This window comes from Myotis yumanensis, unplaced genomic scaffold (genome assembly GCF_028538775.1).
Source record: "Myotis yumanensis isolate MYYU_CA2020_CCGP unplaced genomic scaffold, mMyoYum1.0.hap1 SCAF_14, whole genome shotgun sequence".
NCBI classification, from domain to species: Eukaryota; Metazoa; Chordata; class Mammalia; order Chiroptera; family Vespertilionidae; genus Myotis; species Myotis yumanensis.
Genome location: NW_027223765.1, coordinates 34,603,812 through 34,630,784, shown reverse-complemented (window position 1 = coordinate 34,630,784; position 26,973 = coordinate 34,603,812). Strand labels below are relative to the sequence as shown.

The window sequence follows — 26,973 nt, the reverse complement described above, 5'->3', positions numbered from 1 at the left end:
AGAACAAAAAGCACAGAAGGCGTTCGGAACCCTACAGGAGGAGTGGCCTTCACAAAAGCAATTAGGAGAGCGATTTCCAGAACAGAATCTCTACCTTCATAGCACAGAATGCCGATATTGTTGTTCATCTTGTCCAGGTACTGGTAGTTCAACAGGTCCATCTTCATAAATAGCATTTATTGGGCTAGCACAGAAAACCAGCTCTTTGTGCTTTGTGCCCCAAAAAGAGTACGTTTCAAAAATCAGTGATTGCTGAGTAGCTCCTGGCTCTTCTCTTAAAACTTCACAAAGACGGAGAGGCCCGGCCTCAAACGATCAAAACAAAGTATGTAAAAGTTTAAAAAAAAAAAAGCACACACACACACGCAAGAAAAAGCGAGCTCACACAAAACCCTTCGAGGGTTTAGCTGTAGACGGTCGATGGTTTGTATCCTCAATCGAGCATTCAGAAATCGTTTCAGAAGTCTTTACAGGTCTTTCTTCCAAGTGGAAAAGGAGTGAGGACGAAAAGCGCGGAGCACATTTCCTAGGACAAAGCCCGCCGGCGTCCTCGCAGCCCGCTGCAAGTTCACTGCGCTGACATGCTGGCTATGCGTGGTATGACTCGTATGTAAACGCGCTTCCTCTTCCCAGCGGGAGCCGCTGCCGCGCCTGCGCACCGGGTCCCCCGGGCTCTGCAAATGTCAGGGATATTTTCTGCACAAGATCAGCCTCCAAATGTATTAAGTGTTTGAAAGAAAGAGAAAGAGGAGGTGGAGAGTCTGTACGCAGGGGCCCCGCAGCAGAGCTGCTCATGACAGGAAGCAGCCCTGCCACTTGGAAACCGTAGGAGGAAAGAGAAAACCCAGGAAGTTTCTTTTTCGGGAGCTGAGTAAAAAGTTAAAAAAAAAAAAAAGTCTCCATCATGGAAGCAAACTTGCACGGAATTTAACCCTAGCGTAACTTTCTCTTTTGGGTTTCAGAAGCCCAATGTGTTTTTGCTTTGGTGCGTATACCACAGATATTTTGCACGGTTTTTTCATTTTATTTTAAAACTGTTTTATAATGTCCATTTACACTTTATCTGCATATCTAAATGTGTGCTGTTAATGCTGCATAACATTTCTCTCATTGTCCTCAGAAATCATGCGGACAGGACAGGGACGGTATCACCTTTTCCCAGTAGAGGAAGCTGAGGCTCAGAGGGAGTAAATGACGACTTTTAGAGTGTTTTCTCCCCCTAATATTAAAACCTTCACAAATGGACCGGGGGGGGGGGGGGGGGGGGGGGGCTGTCGGGGTGAGAGAGGAAGAAAGCTGTTCCATCTGCATATTACAGGCTAGCAGCATGATGCCATGTTCCTTATTGGAAGGACTAGACTTGAGGCTTTAAATTTGCATCTCCAATATCTAGCACAGCAAGTAGGTGCCCAAAAGTTGTTCACTGAATGAATCACTGAATGTTCAAAAGTCTTCAGCACATGAAGAACACACTAGTAAAAGGTGTATGTGGAGGGAGGGGGAATTTTTGCAGATTGCAGCCAGGTTTTGGCACCACAGACTAATAATTCACCATAGGAAATGTTTCGATATTGACATTATGCTACTTGGAGATTTAGAAAATATCAAGGAATATGCTATATAAGACCTGAAATTTTGCTCTAAAATAAGATTTGAATGTATCATTTCAAGGGATTATATGTTAAAAATTCAACAATAATTGCATTTGGGGTAACAAGCCCATTCTTGGCAAGCTGTTCTAATCAATTCTGATCTGGACATTAATGTAGCACCCAAATACAGTAGCCATCAGTGCTGCAATAGTAGTCACTGGGACAGCAGCTGGTGAAGTAGGCCACAGAAAAATCAAGATTTTACAAGCTTTGATTTATAAGGATATTTATCAATGCTACACTGCATATTTACGAACGCTAGATACTAAATTAGCTATATTGAAAGATATGTATACCATCAACTGTCATTAAAATACTGAATGGTATTTGGTTGGGAGGATTGTAAGAAACCCCTACAGCATCTAATGTACTCAAGATTATTGGACTTATATAATAGTCTTACTCTCTTTAAGTGTCAAATTCAACTAATAGCTTTGGAGTACAATCACTGTGCTATATGTTCTCTGACATAAGTTCTCAATCAGAAAACATTAGGCGCCATTAGCATATCCACTATGGAAGTTGGCTGCACATTGGAATCAGCACAGAGCTGTTAAAAAGCCTGATGCTGAGCTTGCACCCCAAACTAATCTGAGGGGGTGAGACCCAGTGCCAGAGTCTTTTTTAAAGAGTCCCAGGTGAGCCCCAGCCGGGTAGATCAGTTGGTTGGAGCGTTGTCCTGTAGACCAATGACTGCGGGTTCAATTCCTAGGCAGGGCACATTCCTAGGTTTCGGTTTCCTTCCCCAGTTGATGTTTCTCTCTCTCTCTCTCTCTCTCTCTCTCTCTCTCTCTCTCTCTCCCCTCCCCCTCTCTCTAAAAATCAATAAACATATCCTTGGGTGAGGATTAAAAAAAAAAAAGAATCCCAGGTGATTCTAATATGCAGCCAAGGTTGAGAGCCATTGCTTTTAATCTGGGAGGGGAAAATTTACCTGCCTTAAAATATTTCTTTACATACTTATTTTAAGAAGGAAAGTGTTCTTTTTAAAATATTGTGATTTAACCAGATTCAAATAATACTATGGTAAAGATAGAGTAAAATACTTAATAACTTCCCTTTCATGACTCAGTATCACTTCCAATGTGGTTCTCAGCCTCCAAGTGATAATTATCTGTATGGACACAGTCCCAGGGTATACCTTGACATGTCAGAATGACCTGTGGTAAAATTCCCAGCTCCTAGCCTGTCTTTCCCACTGATCTGGGATACTAGTGCAGTGCTGAGTGTGATCCACGCGGATGTTCAAGAACTGGCTGCCACTGTCCGCAAAAGCAAGGTGCAAAGAAACAGTGAACACTTCAAAACTTCTATAGCAATTTGACAGAGTAATTTTATGTCTCCTAAATATTAATTTTAAAAAATAAGGGTTGTTATTTTTTTCATAGTCCTACTTAGTGAGTTTCATTGCACTTTACAAAAATATCAATCTGCAATGAAGTGGGGCAGGAGGCAGCTGGTCATCCACCCAGATAGCCTGAGAAGCTCTGTGCTCGAGGCCTGCTACCTACAACAGGCAGACCCTGCACCCGGTAAACACCCGCTGCAACCTGCACCCGGCAAACACCCATTCTTCCTTCAAGACTTGGCATACACCTCTCTTGTCCTGGGGCACCCCCAATCTTCCTCTCCTCACTCCTGCTCTGTGCTAGCACACTGTCCCCCATGTATGTGCTTCTAGCCTAAACAAATCCAGGCTTTCAGAGCAAGGACTATGCCTTCTTCACGTTTGCAAGCTCAGTCTGGCATAAGCCTAGCACACAGTAGGCCATCAATAAATACCTGATTAAAACTTCTCAAAGGCAAAGTCTCCACTCCCACCCACCCCTCCCCTACTCCCAGCACACACTGGATTATCTAATGGGATGTTTCTCAAACTGAATTCTGTCAACATCTTTTGGGAACTGCAAGTTCTCACACTTGAGAAATGCTCATCTAGGTTCTGACTGCTCTTCAGGTTACAATCCATGCATTCATTTTAAAAATCCGAATACTAGGAAGTGTCAGTGCTTCTCAGGTTCATTCATAGGCTAATGTATTCATAATTAACGTGCTAACAGGACCGCTTTTAAGTAAATCAGAAGGATGGCGCTAAATTTTATCTTTAAAAAGTCAGGTCACAAGATCTATTTTTTAAGAATGAAGAAATCTGAATTATCAGATATTTAAAACATAAAGCAAAGAACATTTTGGGGTGAAACTGGATACCAAATGAGTACGCCGGCCAGGTTTTACTTATATATTTATGAGTATATTTACATATATAGAAAAAAGTGTACATATGTATTAAAAAGACTGCAGAAAGTACCAAAATATTAGCTGTGAGTCATGGGCATTTTTTACATTTTTCTGTATTTCTAATTTACCTATAAAGATCACATAAAGATTTACCTTTATGATCAAGGTGAGGGTGAAGGAAGTTCCCCACTTTTTAAAAAGCAGACAGATAATGAGAAAATACGCCCTGGTAAGACATAAACAATGGACCATGTGTATCTTATGTGTAAATATCATATGTCCTTTTGACTTAGATGCAACAACTAAAAATAATAAAATTCTAGCCCAGCAGGCATAGCTCAAGGGTTGAGCATCAGCCCATGAACCAAGAAGTCACGGTTTGATTCCCGGTCAGGGCATATGCCCAGGTTGTAGGCTCAATCCCCAGTAGGGGACATGCAGGAGGCAGCTGATCAACGATTCTCTCTCCTCGTTGATGTTTCTGTCTCTCTTCCCCTCTCCCTTCCTCTCTGAAATCAATAAAACATATTTTTTAAAAAAGATAATAAAATTCCAAACATTTATTTAGACCTTTATAAAATTTGAGGATGTTTATGCTGAGGTATCTGTCCTAAAGAATAGTCTACAGGGAGAAACTCTCTGTACTTTAAACTTTCAGCGCACACAGATATATGTATGCACATACTTTTCTGTCTTCTATTGTTTACTAATTATTTCATGTATTAGTAGCAATTCCCCAAACTAGACCGTAAGTTTCTGGAGGGAAGGAAAACTAAGCTTCAGTTCTTGGTATAAAGCGCCCCACAGTATACAGTAAGTGCTCCATAAGTGTTCATTATGGCAGGGTCTCAGCATCTTTGTGAAATAATGACAGAAGAGAGTCCAGACTAATCACTGGGTTAAATTCCAAGCATGTCAAACTTCCGGCCGGTGGGCTGCATGCCTCATTTATTTAAAGGATGCATGCGGCCCGCGCGGGCTGGGAGTTTGACATGTTTGGACAGTCAACTATCAATTTAGAATAGAATCACCACAACTAAAAGTTGTTTAACAACAAAAGCCAAATGATCAAAGTCACTCTCCAAACACTTTTTAAAATGCTTTCATTAGAGCACTTCCAGAAAAGGGAATGTTTTAATGTTAAGTCTAACAATAATCTCCTCGAAGACCCTGGGACATATAAATAATCCTACTGTGCTATTTGGTTCATCTATTGGATTCAACTGCTCTCCTCTTCCCAGGATTCTACATAACCCAGATATTTAGCTAATTCTTTCATTTTACAAGTCTTTTTCCTCCTTACCACCTTTTATTTTTTTTTAAATCGCTTTAACCTGACATTTGAATAATCATCAAAACAAACCTTACAGAAGGAAGAAAATAAGTTTTACTATACCTTGATTTAAACATTCAGTTAAATAAGAAGTTGGATGTATAAAAATAACATGTATAAAAACTCTAGAATCTACTGCACTGACAATTACAGGTACATTCCTCAGTGTAATGTGAACTGTAACAAAATAACGATGATGATGCTTGTAAAACACTTTATTGGTCAAAGACTTGTACTTTTTTTATCTACTATCTTAATTAGTAAGACAAGGTTGTGAGAAGGAGAGCACAGAAAAGGATTAGTTTAAGTGAAAAGCAAACTTCCTTCTCTTCTAAATACAAAACAGAAGGTGGGGCAAAGGTAGGTTTACAGTTGTGAGTACGGGAAACAAGAGTTTATTCTTGTATCATTATTTAATAATTATTGTATTATTTTCCATATAAACAATTGTAAACCTATTTTTAGCCCACCCTGTATTGTTTAGAATGCAAAGTTCTGTGGCTTCTACCTAAAGGCCTAGTTAAAACCTTACCTTCTCCAAGAACCCCATTAGCTAGGATTAATCTCTTTATTCCACTATATTTTGGGTTTATATGGCCCTTAATTCTTAAAACAGATTATAAGGTATTTTATGTATCTCTCCCCACCAGATTATAAAGACTGTTTTGAATGCGGTAGGTCTTCAACAACATAGCTGTTGAATAACAGAAGATGCCAAAACAATTTTTCAAGTGCCTCAAGTATCAATGATGTGAACCTGATATTATTAAGTTACCTATGTAATTACATTTTCTTTCAAAGAAAGGATTTCCTAAATATATCATAAAATACTGCTTATTTCTCTAACTTGGAGTTGTTCACACTGAAATGACAATGAAAAATTTACAGTACTTTGTCAAATTTTCACAAAAGCAAATACCATTAAGCATATGTCTTGACTTTTATTGTTTATATAATAGTACCACTTCTAAGTTAAAACACTTTCAACTTCTATTAAGTAGTTACTAGATCATTTACTGTAATACAGTGGGATTTTAGTACAAATATATGTGTGGTTTTTTAAAATACTCAAATTTTGGACTTTCAATACAACAGCACCCTCTAGGGGTGAATTTTAAAATGCAAAGACAATTTTGAGAAAGCAAACTGCATATATGGGTCACTCTCACCTGATGTACAATACATTTCAAACACAATAGCCTCTTATCTTCCATATATATATAAAAGGTTAATATGCAAAATGTTCCCTTGGGAGTTTGACCACTCGCTATGATGTGCGCTGACCACCAGAGGGCAGTGCAGAACGAAGGAAGGCCCTGATCGGCCCTAATCGCCATCCAGGCCTAGGGACCCTACCCATGCACGAATTTCATGCACAGGGCCTCTAGCCCTATATAATAAAGAGCTAATATGCTAATTAGACCGAACAGCAGAATGACCGTCCAGACGACCTTCTGGACAAAGCTGGGGCTGCGAGGGCAGGCTGAGGCTGCAAGGGCCTGTTAGGGGCTGTGAGGGCCAGCTGGGGCTGTGAGGGGCTGCAAGGACCAAACCCCTTGCACAAATTTCGTGCATCGGGCCTCTAGTTTTATTTAATAAAAGTTATAGCAAATACCTTTTAAAAAACAGTTGACCCCCTCACTAAACTTTTCAAAAATTAAAATAAAATAGTAACAAAACCAATGCAATTGATATCAAATGACTGAGTGGGGAAATCTGCTTTATTAACATGCATTTAAGATATAAATAGTATTTTAAAGTGCATACCAAGACCCATGTTTTAAATAAATCATACTGGAGAGAATTTAATCAATTAGCATTCCCAAGAAAAGAAATCTCTTGGAAAACACTAGTACTAAACAATGCTTAGCACAATTGTTTTCTTGCAAACAAAACTTATTATTTTAGTGGTTTTCATTACTAAAAACAACTTGGATTCAGTAATCCCATTCAAAAAAAAAACCTCACAAATAAAATATTCTGATATTCATATTCTCACAAATTATAATTATCCACAGATGTATTCCTGCAAGTTTGGCTAGAACTAACTTCCATGGTAAAAAGAGAAGAACCCCAATGGAGAAAAAGTCCTAAATATTTAACATTTGAAGGGCTGAGACCACTGGTAGTCCTGATGTTTGACCCAGTCTTCGTTAACAGTTCAGTGTGACTTCACTGTACTTCATTACGCAGCATTTTTCTACCTCCAGAATCACCCTTTCAACCAGTTAAGACCCAGTCCAGAAAACACACAACACACCTGTTATGTTAACAGAGAGAATTTCAATGCCTCCCCTACCTTGTGTCCTCTTCCAGTAACTGCCCCAGGAGGTAACGACTATCCTAACCTTTAAGAGCATAGATTGCTTTCTAGCCACTTTATGTAAATAGAATGATATGCCATGTACTCTTCTGTAACTGGATTCTTTCAGTCGACGTCATGTTTGTGTTATCCTTATTTTTCTGTGTAGCTTAATAAATCATTCATTTTCATTGCTGTACAGTAATCCATTCTCAAATAGAGCATATTTCATTCTACTATTGATGGGCATTTAGATAGTTTCTATTTGGGGGCGATGATCAATACTGCTGCAACAGAGATTTAGTACCTGTCTTTGTGAGTATATGACTACATTTCTGTTGCATACATACTTAGGAGTGAATACGTTGGGTCATAGAGTATGCACATGTTCAGCTTAAGCAGATACTGCCTAATAGGTTTCCAACACAGTTGTATCAATTTACACTCCTGCCAGCAGTGTATGGGATTTCAGGTTGCTCCACATCCTCGCGAACACTTTTCTGCCTTTGCCATTCCCACTACTCTGATAACTATGGAACAGCCACACCGTGTATGCACTTCGCACTTCTCTGAGCAATAATAAAAACTCTTGTAAGCCCTAACCGGTTTGGCTCAGTGGATAGAGCGTCGGCCTGCAGACTGAAGGGTCCCAGGTTCGATTCCGGTCAAGGGCATGTACCTTGGTTGCGGGCACATCCCCAGTAGGGAGTGTGCTGAGGGCAGCTGATCCATGTTTCTAACTCTCTATCCCTCTCCCTTCCTCTCTGTAAAAAACCAATATTTTTTTTAAAAAAAAAACTCTTGTAAGAGGCAGAGGGGAAGGATTCACCATACAGAACAGAGCGGTAAGGGTCTAGGGGCCAGTACCTCTCAATCAAAACAATTTTGCTTCCACCCACCGGGAAATGAACATTTGGCAATGCCTGGTTGTCACAACTTGAGGTTGCTACTGGGATCTAGTGGGTGAAGGCCAGGGTTGCTGCCAAACATGCTACAATACACAAGTCAGCCCCCGCCCCCCCCCCCCCCCCCCAAAAAAAAGACTGTCTTGGACCAAAATGCAATAATGCCATTGTCAAGAAACCCTGGTCAGAGCAAACCATTACTAGAGTTTTTCTCCTTAGCAATATAATCAATCCGTGGCTGATACGGTTCATGGGGTCAATTTCTTATTGTCTCAAAATGTTATTTTTTCCCTGAAGTTGAAGGGATAGAAAGGCAAAGGACAATTACTACATGTTGGACATGGTACATGGGATAGTGCTAGGTTCTTTCACATATCATGTTCCTTTTCTATCCCTCACAACAATGCTATCAGGTACTATCACCATTTTATTGATGAGGAAACATTATCAGGCTAAGGAGCTTGTCCAAACTGACCAGAGAGTGGCAGATCTGGGATGTGAAGCTGGGATTTTCCACTCTACCCAAGGTCTTACTTTTAACTAAAAATAAGAAGAGGTCAGGCCAATGTGGCTCAGTGGTTGAGCATCAACCCATGAACCAGGAGGTCGGTTCAATTCCCCGTCAGGATATACATGCCCAAGGTTGTGGGCTCGATCCCCAGGGAGGGTGGGGGTGAGGCGTGCAGGAGGCAGCTGATCAACAATTCGCTCTCATCATTGATGTTTCTCTCTCTCTCTCTCTCTCTCTCTCTCCTTCCCTTTCTGAAATCAATAAAAATATATTTAAAATAAATAAAAATAAGAAGAGTTTTTTAAGTCCACAATGATTACTAACTTGCAAGGGGCAAGTTTTACACTGGATTTGTAAAAAGTAACTAAACTGGCTATGGAAAACAGATCATTTGCAATGTTAGGATTAGAAGTTTACCCTAAAATGTTTAAAATCCACCTGCCCCACCACTCTGGGACCTCTTTGAAGTTAGATCCATGTCTTATTTTCCTTTGCATATGCCCAATGCCTGTAGGAGCAGGCATTTAAGGTTTCCTAGATTAATTACTGACTTAAAACCTCAATGAGGGAAGACCAGCTTCAGATTTTTTTTTTTCACCCAGCCAACTATATTTAGTAGTATAAAGTAGAATAAAATGGTATTTGTTGCAAATATTTGATTCAAGCAGACGATGGTCAATACCATCAAACTGTTTTCAGAATAATTCCATTTTTCCAAGGATGGATTTGCCAACATAGCCTTATCAGTCACCCTTCCGACGTTTTCACCGACACCTCCTTGGGCCACCAGAAGGCCATCCACTAGAAGAGCAGTTTTCACCCCTGGCCATGAATTAGAATCACCCAGGAGGCTTTGAGAGCCATGGCCACCCAGGCCCCATATCTGCAGGTTGATTTAGAAAATCTCAGGTGGGGCCCAGTAAGATGTATTTTTGAAATTACACCCAGGAAAAGGCTGCATTCAGGAATACAGTTTGAAAATAGCTCCCCACATAATTTCACACATGTTCCTCCCCTATTGGTGGAGATGGGGGTTGGGGGGCACTTCTGAACTGAATGTAGTAGGGCATCTGCCTTCCACACCTCCCAGTTAACGTGCATCCCACTGAGTTACTCCTGGACAGGACTAGGGGGCGATAGGAGGCAACCTAAGAAACAGCTCAACTTCTGTCCCACTGGGAAGTGACCCTGGGAAGCAGATCATTTGAATTTGCACAATTCCAGTCTTGCTTTATAGGGAGAGGGCAAATGAACTTCCCCATCCTCAGCCTCTCTTCTTAAACTACCTAGCCTGCCAGTGCTTGTCTGTACTAAGACCAAATGTACAGACTGGGATTTCCTGTTTATCCCCAGTGGGTAGGGCTGTGAGGGGTCCTGGAAAGGACACAGCATTACTGGAGGGGCAGGGTAGGATTTCCAGTGTGTGTGTCCATCCGGCTAAGGCTGGTGATGGCGAATTTTTAGTGACACTCACACAGCACCATGCACCTCCTCCCTTCAGAGGCCATAGGCAGCTGTAATTTCACATGTGTGCTCCTCTGATTAATATCCATCTCCCTTCCAGTTTTCCTAATCGTTTTCCCAGAACTTAACACAATGCCTGGCACCTGGTAGGTCAAAGATTTGTTGACAAATGAGAAGGCAGCATTCTCGAATCTGGAACAGAGGAAAGCCACCAGGGGTCAGATGCCAAGTTCTGAATCAAGTCTAGGGCAGTCAGAAGGCAACCCAGACGGTGACAGGTTGGTGAGCTCTGCAGAAGAACTAGTTTTCTAGCCAGACTTAGAGGACAGACAACATTCCAGGCTCCCAGAGAATAGCTGACTGTGGTGGCCCCAGTAACAATACACCACACCCCCATGAGGGAATGGAGCCCTCGAGAAAAAGAAAAGAGGGTCTAGGGATTAGGGACCAAAAAGAAAGGGCTGTAGGGAACATGGCATCTACCGGTAAAGCCAGGAGTGGGGCAGCAGAGGAGGAGAGAGAAGGTAGAATCGGAAGCTGAGAAAATGACAAGCCTACTTTTTGATTCTCTGCAATCTCAGAGATTCTCTGCAAACTAGCTTTCTAGTTTAAACAAAGCAGAAACAAGAGCACTAGATACAGATTCAGAAAAGTCCGGTTCCTATCCAGCTCTGACCCACACTCAGCTATGTGATGATCCTAATCAAGGCATTCTACCTGTCCCAGCCTTGATTTCCTTATCTGCACAATGGGTATAATAAAACCTCACAAAGGGCTGTCAAGGACCCAGTGAGACTATGGCTATTACACTGTTCCATAAACTACAATGTACATATAATAAATGTGGGCAATTATTCCAGACATTCTTCCCAAAGATGATAGGGTTTTCTCGTTATTCCATGAGAAGCTAGAGGTTTGCCCATCCCAAAAGACCTTCAAACAAACACAACATCTATTAAAAGGCGGGAACAAAGGTTGTCTTTTGGGCAGTTAGCAGTTTCCTTAGACTTAGACGGTATGTGGATTGCCAAAGGGAGAGTCCAGGAATGCTACTGCCGCATCCCCCATCGGTCCATCCTGAGGAGGGGAGAGTAACTAAAGACAGCTGTGAATCTGTGAAGGAATCTACACACACCTTTTTTTCTTTCTCTTAACTGTAAAATTATGATTATAATGCATGCCAAGTTAAATTTAGCATCACTTGCCCTAGAACAGTGATGGCGAACCTATGACACGCATGTCAGAGGTGACACTTGAACTCATTTTTTTGGTTGATTTTTCTTTGTTAAATGGCATGTAAATATATAAAATAAATATCAAAAATATAAGTCTTTGTTTTACTATGGTTGCAAATATCAAAAAATTTCTATATGTGACACGGCACCAGAGTTAAGTTAGGGTTTTTCAAAATGCTGACACGCCGAGCTCAAAAGGTTCGCCATCACTGGACTAGAAGATGTCAAATATTCAAAAATCACATTAACTACTTACCCATAACATACATGAAACAAAGCACACTGTAAAGATTGCATTAAAAACAGGGTCTCATGCTGGTGGATTTGCTCTGCTGACTTCACACAAAATGTACCACATTGACTCACGTATTTCCCCAAACCACCTCTTCTGCTGAGCCCACCACACGTCCACTTCCACAAACAGCATGCTCTGTCTTCAGCCACTACGGAATGAACCTAACGCGGCTCTAAAATTCCAGGGTTGTGGATAATTCCTCCCTTCCCTTTCGCTACTCATCTCCACCCAACCATGGGCTGCTAGTTTCATTTGTGATCTCAAGACGGAACTTCATATTTTACATAATAAACGGTGGTAATTATTATCTAGAGAGGGCTGTTTCTGCTGAGTTTGTGGTAGTTTTTCTTTGCTTTTTCTTACTGAAGTGATGTGGGGAGTTAGAACTGTACCTCCCAGGACAAAAAAAGAGAGAGAGAGTAGAGCTAGAAAGAGACATTTTTCTCATAACAATAGACATGAAGAATATTGTTTTGCTCATTTTCCGGATGGTTTGAGTTAACAACAGTAACAATAACAGTGGGAGGCCTTAACATAACAAAGTTCTATGTTTCTTCGGGGAGAATACTGAGCTGTCTGCTACCTACAGGGATCTGGCTTTTCTCTTCTTTAATAAAAGTAAAAAAACAAACAAAAAACAAACCAACTGTAATTCCTGGTTGACTCGAGTCCTCGGTGAGTCTGGTCACTCAAGGGTTAAGGAGTCTAACCACTCCACCCATAGAAGTTTCAGGTATAATCCTATTATTTTTGAACGGCTATCAGTGTACTTTGAAATTCTGATTACTCAAAGATTACTGCTACAGGATATCTGTGCTAACAGCCCTGTGGTACAGGCTGCCAAGAAGAAAATTACGATCCTGGCTGCAGTAACGCCAATCTACCCTCCACCCAAATACATGATCCTTCCTGCCCTCTTCCCCATTTTCCCAGTAAAACAAGTTTGGAAAGAGAGAGAAACATGAGAAAACACAGCACTGCAACCTGCACACTTACTGGTGTCTACGCTTCGATGCAAAAACCAAAAGGCCATAGTTTATTTATAGACGCTCTATAGGTACAACTGCTTAAAGCACAGGCTAAAACCCTTCTCGTTTGGCCTGGAACCACCACAAAAAGGTACAATATATTTCCCTCAGGAAGGCTGACACACAAAACAGACACTTACCCCCCCACCCCCCTTATTTAAGCGAACCTCCCAATCAGCTTCTGACAGAGCACCACTTCGTGTTTGCTGTTTTAATATCATGATTATTTAAAGAATGAGCTGCCAATTTTTTAAAAAATATTTTTAATTGACTTCAGAGAGGAAGGGAGAGGTAAGGAGGGGGAGAGAGAGAGAGAGAGAAACATCAATGATGAGAGAAAATCACCGATCAGCTGCCTTCTGCACGCCCCCAGTGGAGATTGAGCCCGCAAACCAGGCATGTGCCCTGACCAGGAATCGAACTGTGATCTGCTGGTTCATAGATTAATGCTCAACCACTGAGCCACACTGAATGAGCTAAGCTGCCAATTTTAATAAACTGGGAAGGCCACAGAGAAAAAGAACATATGGACTCCTTCTAGAATTTTCCTCTTATTCATCTGGCATGTGGCCCACTACTATTCACAAAAGAGAAAAATCGCCCCCTCAGTCTTCATTCATAAATGCACACTTACAAAATGACACCGAACGAAGAACCTGAGTAACCTGTCCAATATGTATTTATAAAATGTTTAAATGCCTACTATGTGCACTTGGTCCATGTGAAAGTATTTTGAAGAGTTGAAAAGTGCTATTTGGCTATTGATACAAGACACTATACAAAGTGCAGCACCTAGAATTTTTTATTTTTTGGCAGGAGAATGCCGCAGAACCCCAGAAGCAGAGACATCAACAACACCCCCATACACACCTGGCCCTTACCTACAAGCCTCAGGTACAAATTCATCCAGCCCAGGGTCGTGACAGAGGTAAAAATCTGGAAGTAAACCCAACACAGATACAATTTTCTTGTCTCCAGGGACTGTTTACTTGTCTTCGGGACCCTAGACACCCAATAGACAGTATGGAGAGAGTGCCAAGCACCGCTTCACTGGCCTGAAAGTGAAGGGCCCAAGTGTGAATAAGATATGGTCTCTGTTCTTGAAGGGCTTACAATTGAGGGTAAACTGCAAAAACTACGACAGTACAGCAGTCCCCCTTATCTCTGGTTTCGCTTTCTGTGGTTTCAGTTACCCACAGTCAACTGCAGCCTAAAAATATTAAATGTAAAATTCCAGAAATAAGGAATTCATAAGTTTTAAGTTGCACACTATTCTGAGTGATGTGATGAAATCTCAAACCATCCTGCTCTGTCCCACCCCTAACGTGAATTATCCCTTTGTCCAGGCCTTTTCGCACATCAGTCACTTAGTAGCTGTCTTGCCTATTAGATCAGTTATGAGAGAGAAAGAGGGAGAGAGAGAGAGAGAGAGAGAGAGAAGAGCTCACATTCATACAACTTAAATCAGTGTATTATTTTAATTGTTCTCTTTTATTACTGGTTATTGTTGTTAATCTCTTACTGTGTCTAATTTATACATTAAACTTTATCATATGTACAAAAAGGAAAACATATTGTATTGTAGTGTTCAGTACTATCCGAGGTTTCAGGCATCCACTCATTACTCAGGACAAAAGGAACTTAAAATATAAAAATATTTAAAATATCCAATCCTGGGGGCCAGGAGTTGGCCAGAGGCGGGTTCCAATCTTGGTTCTGTCACAGACTAGCCATGCGAGTTTAGGCATATTACTTTAATCCCTCTGATCTAGTTCTCCATCTTTGAAAAATGGGGATAATGACACCACCCTCAGAAAACTGATCACTTGACCTGGGTGCCACCACTGTTATGACATTTATAAAGCCTGTTATAATGACACTAGGGGCCCGATGCACGAAATTCGTGCAAGAGTAGGCCTTCCTTCTGCCAGCACTGGCTTCCCTCTGGCACCCAAGACCCGGGCTTCCCTCCAGCACCCAGGACCTGGGCTTCCCTCCAGCACCCATGACCTGGGCTTCCCTCCAGCACCCAGGACCCAGGCTTCCCTCCAGCCCCAACTTCGTCCAGAAGGTCATCTGGAAGGACGTCCGGTTTAATTAGCATATTATGCTTTTATTATTATAGACGTGGCTTTATCTCCCCTATAGACCAAGACCAAGTGCTCCTTGAGATCCAATGTTTAGCATGTCTAATAAATGCCAAGTTCTCTTCCTTTCTATTGGATTTCTATTTACTATGAAAACACTTTCCTTTAAACTGCAAAGTATGCTGCTGTTCTTCAAATTGTGAAATATCCCAATTTTGAGCTTTACCTTGCACATTTCAGAGTATCTCCATTCCAGAAGGATTTTTCTTTTGTATGATTAATGTTATAGGTTTAAAATATATATACATCTATCTCTTTGGGGACTTGAATATATGAAACATCATTGGAAAATCATTTAAATTTAGTTCTAAAAATTAAATAGCTTCGGAATCCCAAGTGAAGACTCTTAAGCTTTATATTAAACCCTTTGCACTCCGCTGTCCCCTCTCAGGGGACATCGGAATTCTAGCATATCACTCGGATGTCCCCTCTCAGGGGACATTGCAGTTTATTAGTGATTACGGGGAATTGAGTTATTTCAACGCAACTTTTTGAGACATGCATGTTTCCCTGAAGTTTTATCTTGAAATGGCACAAGAAATTAAATCAAAATATCGTAAAATTACTAAGATATATACAAGAAATGTCAGCGGGTTTTGTGTCGGATTAAACAATAAACTACATATTCCCGATGTGGGACAAAGAATACGGGACTGCACTGTGTGTTCTAACAGGAAAACACCCGGTGGCAGGCGTCAAAACACTTATTACTGTCAAACATGCACTAATCGGCCTGCAATGCATACTGGGGAGTGTTACAAAACTTATCATACTGTACAAAATTATAAACAATAAAATATTGTTTTTTTTGCAAATATACATTCCTCGATGTCACCCAATTCATATAAGTCCAATATCATTATAATACGTTACTTGGTTCCAAAATTATACTAAATAATACGAGGGTCTGTAAATGCATGTTTCCGCAGCAAAGTAGCGTTGAGTAGCTGGTAGCCAATGTCCAGAATGGTTCGGAGTGCAAAGGGTTAACTAAACTTTCCTTTCAGCTTTGCTTCCAATAGACCGAAAAAAACCCACAGAATACCAAAGAGCAACAAAAACAGTTAATAGCACATTGCAGTTTTATCAGGTTAGCCTTCGGACTGAACAGCAAGACTGCCATACACAAGAACATTTACCAAAAAATGGACATATACATGCTGCTTGTTTAGTCATTCCAACACTAAGTGAGAAGAACCTGGATGTACTGGCTTCATCAATAGTTAAAATTCCTGCTATACTGGAAAGAGAAATACCTTTGGATGGAGTGCTTCGGCTTGTAAGAAATTATTCTGAGGCAACAGAATGAATTTCAATCAACCCAGCACTCTGCCCAAACAATTCCCAATCACAATCATTCGGCAAATTGCTACCCTGGGAAAGCACAATCGCCATTGAAAACTAATGAGACAGGAACCATCACCAATTGATGCAAATAAAGTACCCAATAAAAGACAGGAACACAACAAACAGCAAGTAGTTAAAGAAAACACACCAGAGGAACTATGCTACAAAGAATTTGAAATTTATGAACCAACGTTTCTCTATGAGATTTTTTTTTCTAAGGCATAACCCCTCTGAAATAAGAGTTTAAAGAAGAAACAGTGAGACACCAAGCAGAGATAAAAAGATAGCTAGTCGCCATGTTCAGGAAAGAAATAGAAAAGAAAAATTAGGCTATGACAGAAACAGAGGTCACATTAAAAGCAATAAAATAGAGACAACTGATGAAAACACAATTAGGTTTTCCTGAAGGACAGGCTTCAGGAAGTCACAATGGTTGGTTCAAGGATGAGCACTCGCCTTGCAGACATTTGCGACAGACTTTCTGGAAAGAAGCGCAAGAGAGCTATCAGAAGAGACATTCTTCTTTGGCTAATATGGTAAAGCCATTCATTCTGCTACTACCAAGGAGGTCGGCCCAAGGACAAAACCACATACCAAGGAAATCGCAGAGAAATGAAGCCAAAGCCTGCAAAGACCAGGATCCTTTGAGTCAAACTGCACCTGAAGCCCACCCTACCTTCAGACTGTTCAGCTATGTGAATTAATAAATTCCTTTTATTTTTAAAATCATTTTGATTGAGTCCCATTGCTTGCAATGGAGGGAAAAAAATTTTTCCTAATTTTATTTTTTTAAATATGTTTTTATTGATTTCAGACAGAAAGGAAGAGGGAGAGAAAGACAGAAACATTAATGATGAGAAAGAATCATTGATTGGCTGCCTCCTGCATGCCCCACACTGGGGATCGAGCCTGTAACCTGGGTATGTGCCCTGACATGGTTCATAGGTCGATGCTCAACCACTGAGCCACGCCGGCTGGGCAATTTTTCACAAAAGAAACACAGCTGGAAAAGTATTCAAAACAATAGAAGCACTGGGTGAACTGGATTTTTATAAAATTAACTTGTCAAAATCCAATATGAAAATTGGGAGTTTGATGACTAAATCAAAATACACTGCCAACTCCCTTCTCCCATACTACCTCCACTAGAGGGAATAATCCTCTCTATTCCAGAGTCTTATCATTAGGAGTAGCCACGTAACACAGGCCTGGCCAATGAGACATAAACAGAAGTCTGTTTTGGGCTTCTGGGAAAGCTTTTACTTTCCTTAATAAAATGATCAGATATGGCTCCTGACACCTTTATTCCTCCCTTGCTGACTTCCTGTCTTGAATGCAAATGTGATGCCTGGAGATAAGGCAGACATTTTGTGACCGTGCCTCAAAACGCTTAAGAAAGCTACAAAAGACACTTAACAGTGGTTACCTCAGAAAAACTATGAATTTGAGATGGGAAGGTTTTACTTCACTGACTGAATTTTCTTTCTTTTTTTTTTAACACCTTTTATAATAAAAACTGGTGGGGAAAAAAAAGATAATTATCTTGGAAATACAAAAGAAAATACTATTAGGGACCACTCCAAGCAACGAGGAGGTTTCACAAAGGGGACGAGTCCAATAAGCAAAACAGCAGGGGAAAAGGTGTTCAGCCATGAGTTTCGTGAAGCAAAGGGTTTTGGGGTGAAAAGTAGAAAATAACTGAAAAGGATAAAGGAGGCCACAGGGTGAGGACCAGGAATAAACCAGACAGAAAAGACCTGACTCTGTACAGTAACGTCCAGTAGTGAAGAGTCCCCAGAGTTTCTTTCGGGGGAAAGGGAGAGAGTAGTAACAATAAAAATGCCTGAAGGTCAGTCCAGGATACAGAAAAAGTTCAGTAAGTTGGGAAAGAAATAAAAAAGTGAGAATCACAATTAATTCACCAACTCAGATTTCAAAATTATATTAGAACATGCGATAAAAAATTCTATCGTCGCATATATTGAAGAATTTGGTCAGCTCTGTTATTACACACTTTTTTTTTTCTTTAAGACTATTTATTTATTTATTTATTTATTTATTTTAAGAGAAAGAGGGAAAAGGAAACAGGAACATCTATCAGTTGCCTCTTGCGTGTCCCCTACCTGGGATAGAGTCCACAATCAGGACATGTGCTCTGACTGGGAACTCTATTCGGTAGACAGGACAACGCTAAGCGAAATAAGTCAGTCAAAAAAAGATAAATATCACATGATCTCACTCATTTGTGGATTATAATGAACAACATAAACTGATGAATCAAAACAGATCAGAGACAGAGAAGCATCGATCAGATGCTCAAACCTCAGAGGGAAAGTAAGGGAGGGAGGGGGTAAGGGGGAGAGATCAACCAAAGGACTTGTATGCATACATATAAGCATAACCAATGGACACAGACAACACGGGGGTGAAGGCATGTGAGTGGGGTGGGAGGGGCAATGGTGGGATAAGGACACATATGTAATACATTAATCAATAAAAACAGGGGGAAAAAGACTTTATTGATTTTTTTATTGATTTTTTTTTTTTTTTTAAGAGAAAGAGGGAAAGGGGAGACAGGAACATCCATCGGTTGCCTCTTGCATGTCCCCTTCCTGGGATAGAGTCCACAACCAGGGCATATGCCCTGACTGGAAAATCTATCCAGTAGACAGGACAATGCCAAACCAACTGAGCCACATTGGGCAGGGCCACACTATTTCTTTACATATCATTATTTCTGAGATTAACAAACTGATGGATTTAATTTCTCAATGCTGAACACTGATATAAGAGAACACATTTGCCATTTATTTTTTTCTATTTCATTGTAGGTATTAATTCCATCCAAACAACTCCAAAAAGGACAAACCAACCCCAAGAAGGCAACCAAAATCCTATTTACTACTTTTGCATAGTGAGACACTAAAAAGAGCACCCAGTTAGGACTCTGGAGACACGGGTTCCAGGTTCCAGTCCGCCTCTAGCTCACTGTGGGGTCCTGGGCAGTCCCCTCCTCTTTCTAAAGCTCGGCACTCTCTTCTACAAAATAAAGGAGGTAACTCAATACTGTGCTATGGTCCTTCAATTCAGAAGAGAACTGGCCAATAGAATGGGGTTGTTGTTTCCTATGATCTGCTACTTCTGTACTATTGATTCTTTCCTCCCCTCTACTTTTTCTCTTTAGAGTATGTCTCACCAATTCTCTCCTTTCTATCTCTTATTCCGTGTTTCCTGAAGCAACTGACACAAATCAAAACAAAGAAAAAACAAAAGGAACCACAATTTAAAAAAAAAAAAAACACATACCATTTCATTGAATGCTATTTACTAGTAAGTTTCTAAATGTATTTGAAAAAAATTAGAACTGGTAGGACCTGTCTGACAGAGAAATTTTATGCATCAGAACCCAGAGAGTAAATTACCTGATAATCTATTTGCTTGTAGGATTTTGCTAAGTAAAACTATGGTAGAATCATGCTTAGAAATAGACTCCTTAAAAATTAGTATTTTCTGGGGGGAAAAAAGTATTATCTCATCAAGATAAACATTTTCACTTCTTGTCTATTTTAACTACCTAAATATCTAAACTCAATGACACAGGCTTAACTATCCAGAGTGGTTTTAACATAAGAAGCAATTGCAGTAAACTCCTATTTATTTAGAGTTTGAGAGAAACAGAGTATTGATAATGCTCTGGTTAACTGAAAGTTATCATAGATAAATAATTAATTTTCAATTACTTGGAAGACAATCACAGAACAAATCCTATATAATAAAAGCCTAATATGCAAATTGTCCCCTCAACTGGGAGTTCTGCCGGGAGTTCAACCACTTGCTATGACATGCGCTGACCACCAGGGGGCGGCACGGAGCATGGCAGGTGTTGGCAACACGGTGCTGGCAGCAGGCGGCAGTGGAGGTGCTACAGGCCCCAATGGGCCCTGATGAGAGCGGGACCGGGGTGGGATGGTGGAGCAGGTGGGTGGGCAGTGCCAGGCCAAGGTGGGTTGTGAGCCACTGGTTGCCAGTCAGGGGCCAATTGCCCCACCGATCCAATCACAGAGCAACCAGTGGCAATGGTGGGGGGGGGGGCGGGGCCGCTGCCTGGCTCCCTCAGTGCCTAGGAGCCGGGGAACAGCAGCGGTGCGATCGGCAGGCAATTGGGCCCCGCAGGCAGTGACCAGCAGCAGCAGCAGAGGGGCAGGTGGCCGGGGGAAGGGAGGGAGTACCCGGCCGGCCAGCCACCGGCAGTCACTAGGGACCCTACCAGTGTGCGAATTTCGTGCACTGGGCCTCTAGTGCTTTAATAAACACTCAGCAAAGCACATATAGAACCATAAACACAAGATAGCCCAGCTTCCTTTGACATCTCTCACTCAGGAGTCAGAGTTTATTATATTCAAATCTCTGTGTATACACAAACACACACACACACACACACACACAGACACAGACACACACACACACACACACACACACAGGTCATTTGTAAATCCCTCCAAGGATTTCTTACGATGTGCCCCAGAAGTAAAATGCTTTCCACTTAAAAAACAACAACAACAACAACGACGACAACAAAACAACACAGAGTCCAGACTTTAGAGACAGACTTGTCAAGTGTTGTTACTGGAAATAATTTTCTCAAAGAGAACACAGTTCTGGAACTAAACATCTCACCAGAAATAAGTGGTCCAGAGGAGACATTAATCCTTGAGATTGGTGCAAAATGCTCATTTTCTCTGTTGACATTCTACCAGCCCCAGATCCCTGCAATCCACAGAATACACTCAGAAAATAAAACCTCAACTATAACAAAATAGTTACACCATTCAGATAAGCCAAAGTGGGCAGCCTCTTCCTACATCTCTTTCAGGACATATGTAGCAACTTTTAGAGATCTTGTAGTGACTATTGGAGTTTTCTTCAATGTCTAGAGTTAACTTTTTTAGTAAATTCCATTAATTCCAAAATAAAGTTCCAAACACTGCCTACCAAAATGAAAGAGATTTGAACGTCTGCATTTACTCAAAAAATTCCACCATATTCAAATCCCAACATGCCTTCATGTACCTATTAACTTTGCCAAAGCCAATTTACACCCTGCTGCCAGCCCACAGCCTGGAGGATGAGTAACTTCTGAGTGGGCAGAAAGAGCTGGCTGAGCAGCTGTGGAGGAAGGAGGAACTGAGGATCACTCCCTGTAAAGAAAGCCAAGTCTTGTCCATGCACGCAGGTGCCTGACAACGTCGACTCCAGAAAACCATCAGTCAGGGGAGGGATGAGATGGCAATCCTTCATTCAGCACATATTTATTCCTCACCTACCATGTCCCAGGCACTGTTCTAGGCCCTGGAGATTCTACAGTGAACAAAACAATACAAAAATCCATGCTCTCATGGATCATACATTCTAGTGTTTGTGAGGGATACTGCAGTCAAGTCACAGCTAGGAAGAGACAGGGGATAAGGAAGGCTACTCTAAGATGCATTTGAATGAAGGCATGAAGGGAGCAAGGGAGTCATCCATGATGTTATCTGAAGGAAGACCATTCTATGCTGAGGGAGCAGCAAGTGCAAAGTGCCTGAGGTAGGAGGGGGGACACGCTTCCCAGGACCAGTAATTAGGCCATCTTGCCTTAAGATTATAAAAGAATATCAGCTCTTATCTCTGCGTGAGATGGAAAGCCACTGGAAAATTTTTTAACAGAAGAGTGACAAAATCTGATTTACATTTTTAAAGGATCACTCTAGCACCAGGCGGAGAACAGACTGAAAGGGGACGGAGAAGTAGCGACAGCAACGAGGAAGATTCTGCAATAACACAGGCAACGGATGAAAGTCACCCTCGCTGGTTTAGCTCAGTGGACAGAGAGTCGGCCTGCAGACTGAAGGGTCCCGGGTTCCATTCCGGTCAAGAATACATGCCTGGGGTTGCGGGCTCGATCCCCAGTAGGCGACGTGCGGGGGTCAGCCGATCATTCTCTTATCATTGATGTTTCTATCTCTCTCTCCCTCTCCTTTCTTCTCTGAGATAAATAAAAACATTTTTTTTTAAAGAGATGAAAGTCTGTGGATTAGGATGGCAGCAATGGTGATGATGAAAAGTGGTCAGATTTAGGATAGATCTGAAGGCAGATCCAATAGCATTTGCTGGTGGATAGTTTGTGAGATATAAGAGCAGTCAAGAATGACCCTAAACGTGCCCTAGCAGGTTTGGCTCAGTGGATAGAGCATGGGCCTGTGGACTGAAGGGTCCCAGGTTTAATTCCGGCCGGGGCACATGCCAGGGTTGCGGGCTCAATTCCCAGTGGGGGGCATACAGGAGGCAGCCGATCAATGATTCTCTCATCATGTTTCTCTTTCTTCCTCTCTGAAATGAATAAAGATATTTTTTTCTAAAAAAAAATGACCCTAAGCCAGCCGTGGGCAAACTACAGCCCGCGGGCCGGATCGTTTGAAATGAATAAAACTAAAAAAAAAAAAAAGACCGTACCCTTTTATGTAATGATGTTTACTGTGAAGTTATATTAGTTCACACAAACACTCCATCCATGCTTTTGTTCCGGCCCTCCGGCCCAGTTTAAGAACCCATTGTGGCCCTCGAGTCAAAAAGTTTGCCCACCCCTGCCCTAAGCTATTGGCCTCCATATAAGATTTTTCAGATGTACCTTGAGGCATGACTACCACCCACACTGTAAACAGAGCCAAAGAGACCAAAGAAGCTACAAAAGGCATCTATAGGGACCTAAGAACCTACAGGCTTTTAAGGCTCCATAAAACACCACAGTTAGAAAGGAATTCACTGCAATAGCTTGTCACTTGTAAAATATTCATGCTACTACAGTTTTACTTATTCACACTCTGTTCTTTGAAGAGATTCTAATACATGTATGGGCAATTTATTTCATTAATAAGTAATAACCCACTCTTTACTTCTCACTCTTCCTAACCAATCAATCTGTAGCTGCCCGCTAACTGGCCCTCCGTAATGAAATTCCTCTCTCAGCCTCTGTGGTGCTCTCCTGGTCCTCATGCCTTCCTGAATCCTTCCCTGATTCCACTTTCTCATTCGACACACCTTGATGCTGATCTTTTCCAAAGATCTGTCCTCAGCTATCTTTTCTTCTCTCTCCACAGTCTTTCACGCAGAACTTTATCACTTCAAACAACAGTCCCTTCCAAGTAAACAGCACACAAATTTACATCTCTGGCCTGCCTCTCTTGGGCCCACAGTCTGCTATGTCAAATGGCATCCTTGACATGTCTACTTAACATTCTGCAGCCTCTCAAATTCACTAAGTCACAAACTGAGCTTGAGTGACCTTGAATGACAGCCTACATAGCTTCATTTGATAGCTAACATGAAGCAAAATACAATTTGTGAATTTCCTGATACTCCTTTCTCATCTTTCCTTCTGAATTTACATGTTATCTTGTCTTGTTTTTATGGTATATGCCACTTTCTACTTGCTATAAAGGTAAGAAGTGACATATTCTATTTATATATACCTATATATACTCTATTTAGACACACTGTGTACTGGTACATACACATATACTATGATATATCCCATTTACCACGAATCTGATTGCTTTATCTTCATTATTACATATACAAACCTTTAGGACCTAGCTGATTCACATTCACTTTGTACAACTTCTGTGTAGTATCAGTGTATATACAGTCTTTGCCCAGAGAAAAGGCCACAATAGTTGGTGTATCACAAAAAAATGTAAAAGACAATGGAAAGTGACCAAACAGCAAGCCAACTCATTAAACATGTCTTCAAAAGGTGCTTCCTTTTCAACTCTCTAAATACCATTACCACTTGGGTTGTATTTTCTTTTATTATGTAATTAACAAAGGTTCCTTACAAACAGGGAACCTTTCTGACGTATTTCATGAGGGTCTCAAATTCCTATCTTTAAGCTACAGGAAGCAACTCATTTCCTCAAGATATAAACCAAAAAGGAAAAAAAGGGGGAGGGGGAGGAAACAATGGAGACAGAATTTTAAACATCAAAACAGCTTTACTCTCATCTTCAAAATCCCAAGTACAGCCTGCCTTTTAGATTAAGCACCATTTCTAAATGCACCCTGCTTATTGCTACTGTTTCTGGAAACTTCCTTATTGAAATGATCCAATCCATTCTCTTTGCTACTAACAGTGAGGCTACCCACACACCGACACATCGGCAACACGTGGGAGCTTGTCAGAAATGCAAATTGGCGGGCCCTCCCCCAGACCTACAGAATCAGACAGGCTCTTCCAGTTAACATTGGAAAAGGACAGCTCTTTCCCGGACCGGCATTTTGGAAACACACCTTGATATGTCTATCATGGAAAACCTTCAATGGCCACAGAATGAAATCCAAATGCCTACAGCGGTTCTCAACCTGTGGGTCGCGACCAATGAAAGTACATCCTGCATATCAGATATTTACATTACGATTCATAACAGTAGCAAAATTACAGTTATGAAGTAGCAACGAAAATAATTTTATGGTTGGGGGTCACCACAACATGAGGAACCGTATTAAAGGGTCGCGGCATGAGGAAGGTTGAGAACCACTGCGAAGGATCTTCACAATTCGATGGCAACAGTCTTCCCATTAAATCAATAAACATGGGTGTGGACCACGTGCTGTATGCCAGGTACTTCTGAAGACAGGGAGGAGGCAGCCAAGTCCCTGCTCTCACGGAGCTTCCCTTCCAGTGGAGAGACTGCCCTCAGAACTCAATCCCTCCAACTACTCACTCCATCACCTGTGTTCTAGTCAGACTATCTTAGTCACCCTTCTCCAAATATGTCCATGCATTTTACTGGCTTCATCACAGGGTTCATCCTGTTTCCTTTGCCTAAGACTTTCTTCCACACCTATAAAAACTCCTTTCAACTCATATGTCATCAATAAAGCCACTTCCACCCATCCCAGGCCCTGTCCCTGACTCAATACTGACTGGGCTGACATAATCCCTCCTTTCTCTGGGCTCCCTGTTATCCTCTAACATAGTTAGGGTTGCGTTCCTAAATTGTGGTTATGTATTTAAATGCCTGTTTCTCCTTCACAGGGTAGTATGTACCTCAGGGTGGGACTATATATTATTCACCTTTGTAACCTTGGCATATGCTTGGAATAAATAGGCATTTAATTAAATGCTTTACAAAATGCAATTCAGAAATAGAATACTATCTTTGTTCAAAAGTCTTCTTTGAAAATCTTTACATTTGCCTCTAAAGTCTATGACATTTTCACTGGCATTATTCTAAATGATGAAAATATCCTTTGGAAGTATAATTAGATTTTTAGGAAATGTCTAATCATCTATATATATAAAAGCCTAAGTGACCATTCAACCATTCAACCGTTTGACCAGTAGCTATGACACACAGTGACCATCAGGAGGCAGATGTTCAATGCACAGGCATGGAAACCTGGAACAGACTGATGAATCTCAGAGAGAAGGGGGGACGAGGGAGGGCAGAAAGAGATTAACCAAAGATCTTATACACATACTAGAGGCCCGGTGCATGGATTCGTGCACCGGTGGGGTCCCTCAGCCTGGCCTGCAGGGATCATGCCAAAACCGGCTCTCCGACATCCCCCAAAGGGTCCTGGATTGCAAGAGGGTGCAGGCCAGGCTGAGGAATCCCACCGGTGCACAAATCTGTGCACTGGGCCTCTAGTTTTAATATAAGTGGTGATTAAGATGGGTAATACGATTGCTATTCCAAACAAAGTTTAAATATTAATAAAAGTAATTATTTTGGTGCATTTCATAAATTCTTCCCAAAGACAATTCCAAAAATGTCTTGAACAGTGACAGTATCACTATAATATTGTTATTCTAGAGTAATGCTTACAATAATATTCTTGTGACTGTATCTATTCTGGCATGCTTCCTAAAAACGAATTACAATCCCTCTACCCCCAGGTTTTCAGAAACGAATTATGAACAAAAGTGGGAACTTCTTTGTTTCTAAAACAGATAAAAACAAAAGTATTCAGATTGGCGACAGGCTACCAGAACCCCTTCCTATCATCCTTCTTCCTTCCACTCCACACCCTTGGCATTGGAGGCACCCACGGAAGGCCCAGGTTCCCCGGAAGACATCCAGAAGCCAAGGGAATAACAGAAAGAAGTTGGAAAACCTCAGTCTGAGTCCCAAGTATCAGGACCTTGGGGAAGTACATTCTTCTACTGCCTGGGCCTCAGTTTCTTTATATACACAATAAGGAAAACTCAGGTTCCTTCTTATTGAAAATGCTATTGTTTCCAAATATCTTCAACTTTGGAGACAGAGCACCAGCTAATTTACCGGAATCTCATGGGCCCTTTTAGGATGTGTACACATGGTTACTACTTGGATTTGGTTTCATCAAGTAACCCACATTATGTATATTCATTTTTAAAGTATATGTAAGTAATATCATTAATATCTGTAGTAAATATTAGTAAAGCTCAATTTCTTTTTTAGAAAATCTAAATAAAACTTCTATGTTGACTTCCACC

General features: G+C 41.1%; 1 protein-coding gene across 5 annotated transcripts in view; it reads right to left on the bottom strand.

Moving 5' to 3' along the window:
- Window positions 1-26,973, bottom strand: part of VGLL4 (vestigial like family member 4) — a 138,606-nt gene that overhangs the window by 75,320 nt on the left and 36,313 nt on the right. Inside the window, exon 1 of one of the 5 annotated variants that reach the window (XM_070433622.1) lies at window positions 95-727. The exons of the other annotated variants lie outside the window; for them this stretch is intronic. Coding sequence (XP_070289723.1) covers window positions 95-176 — 82 coding nt within the window. The 5' untranslated portion in view covers window positions 177-727. Of the gene's footprint in view, window positions 1-94; window positions 728-26,973 lie in introns of those variants that run through there. 5 annotated transcript variants of the gene reach the window in all.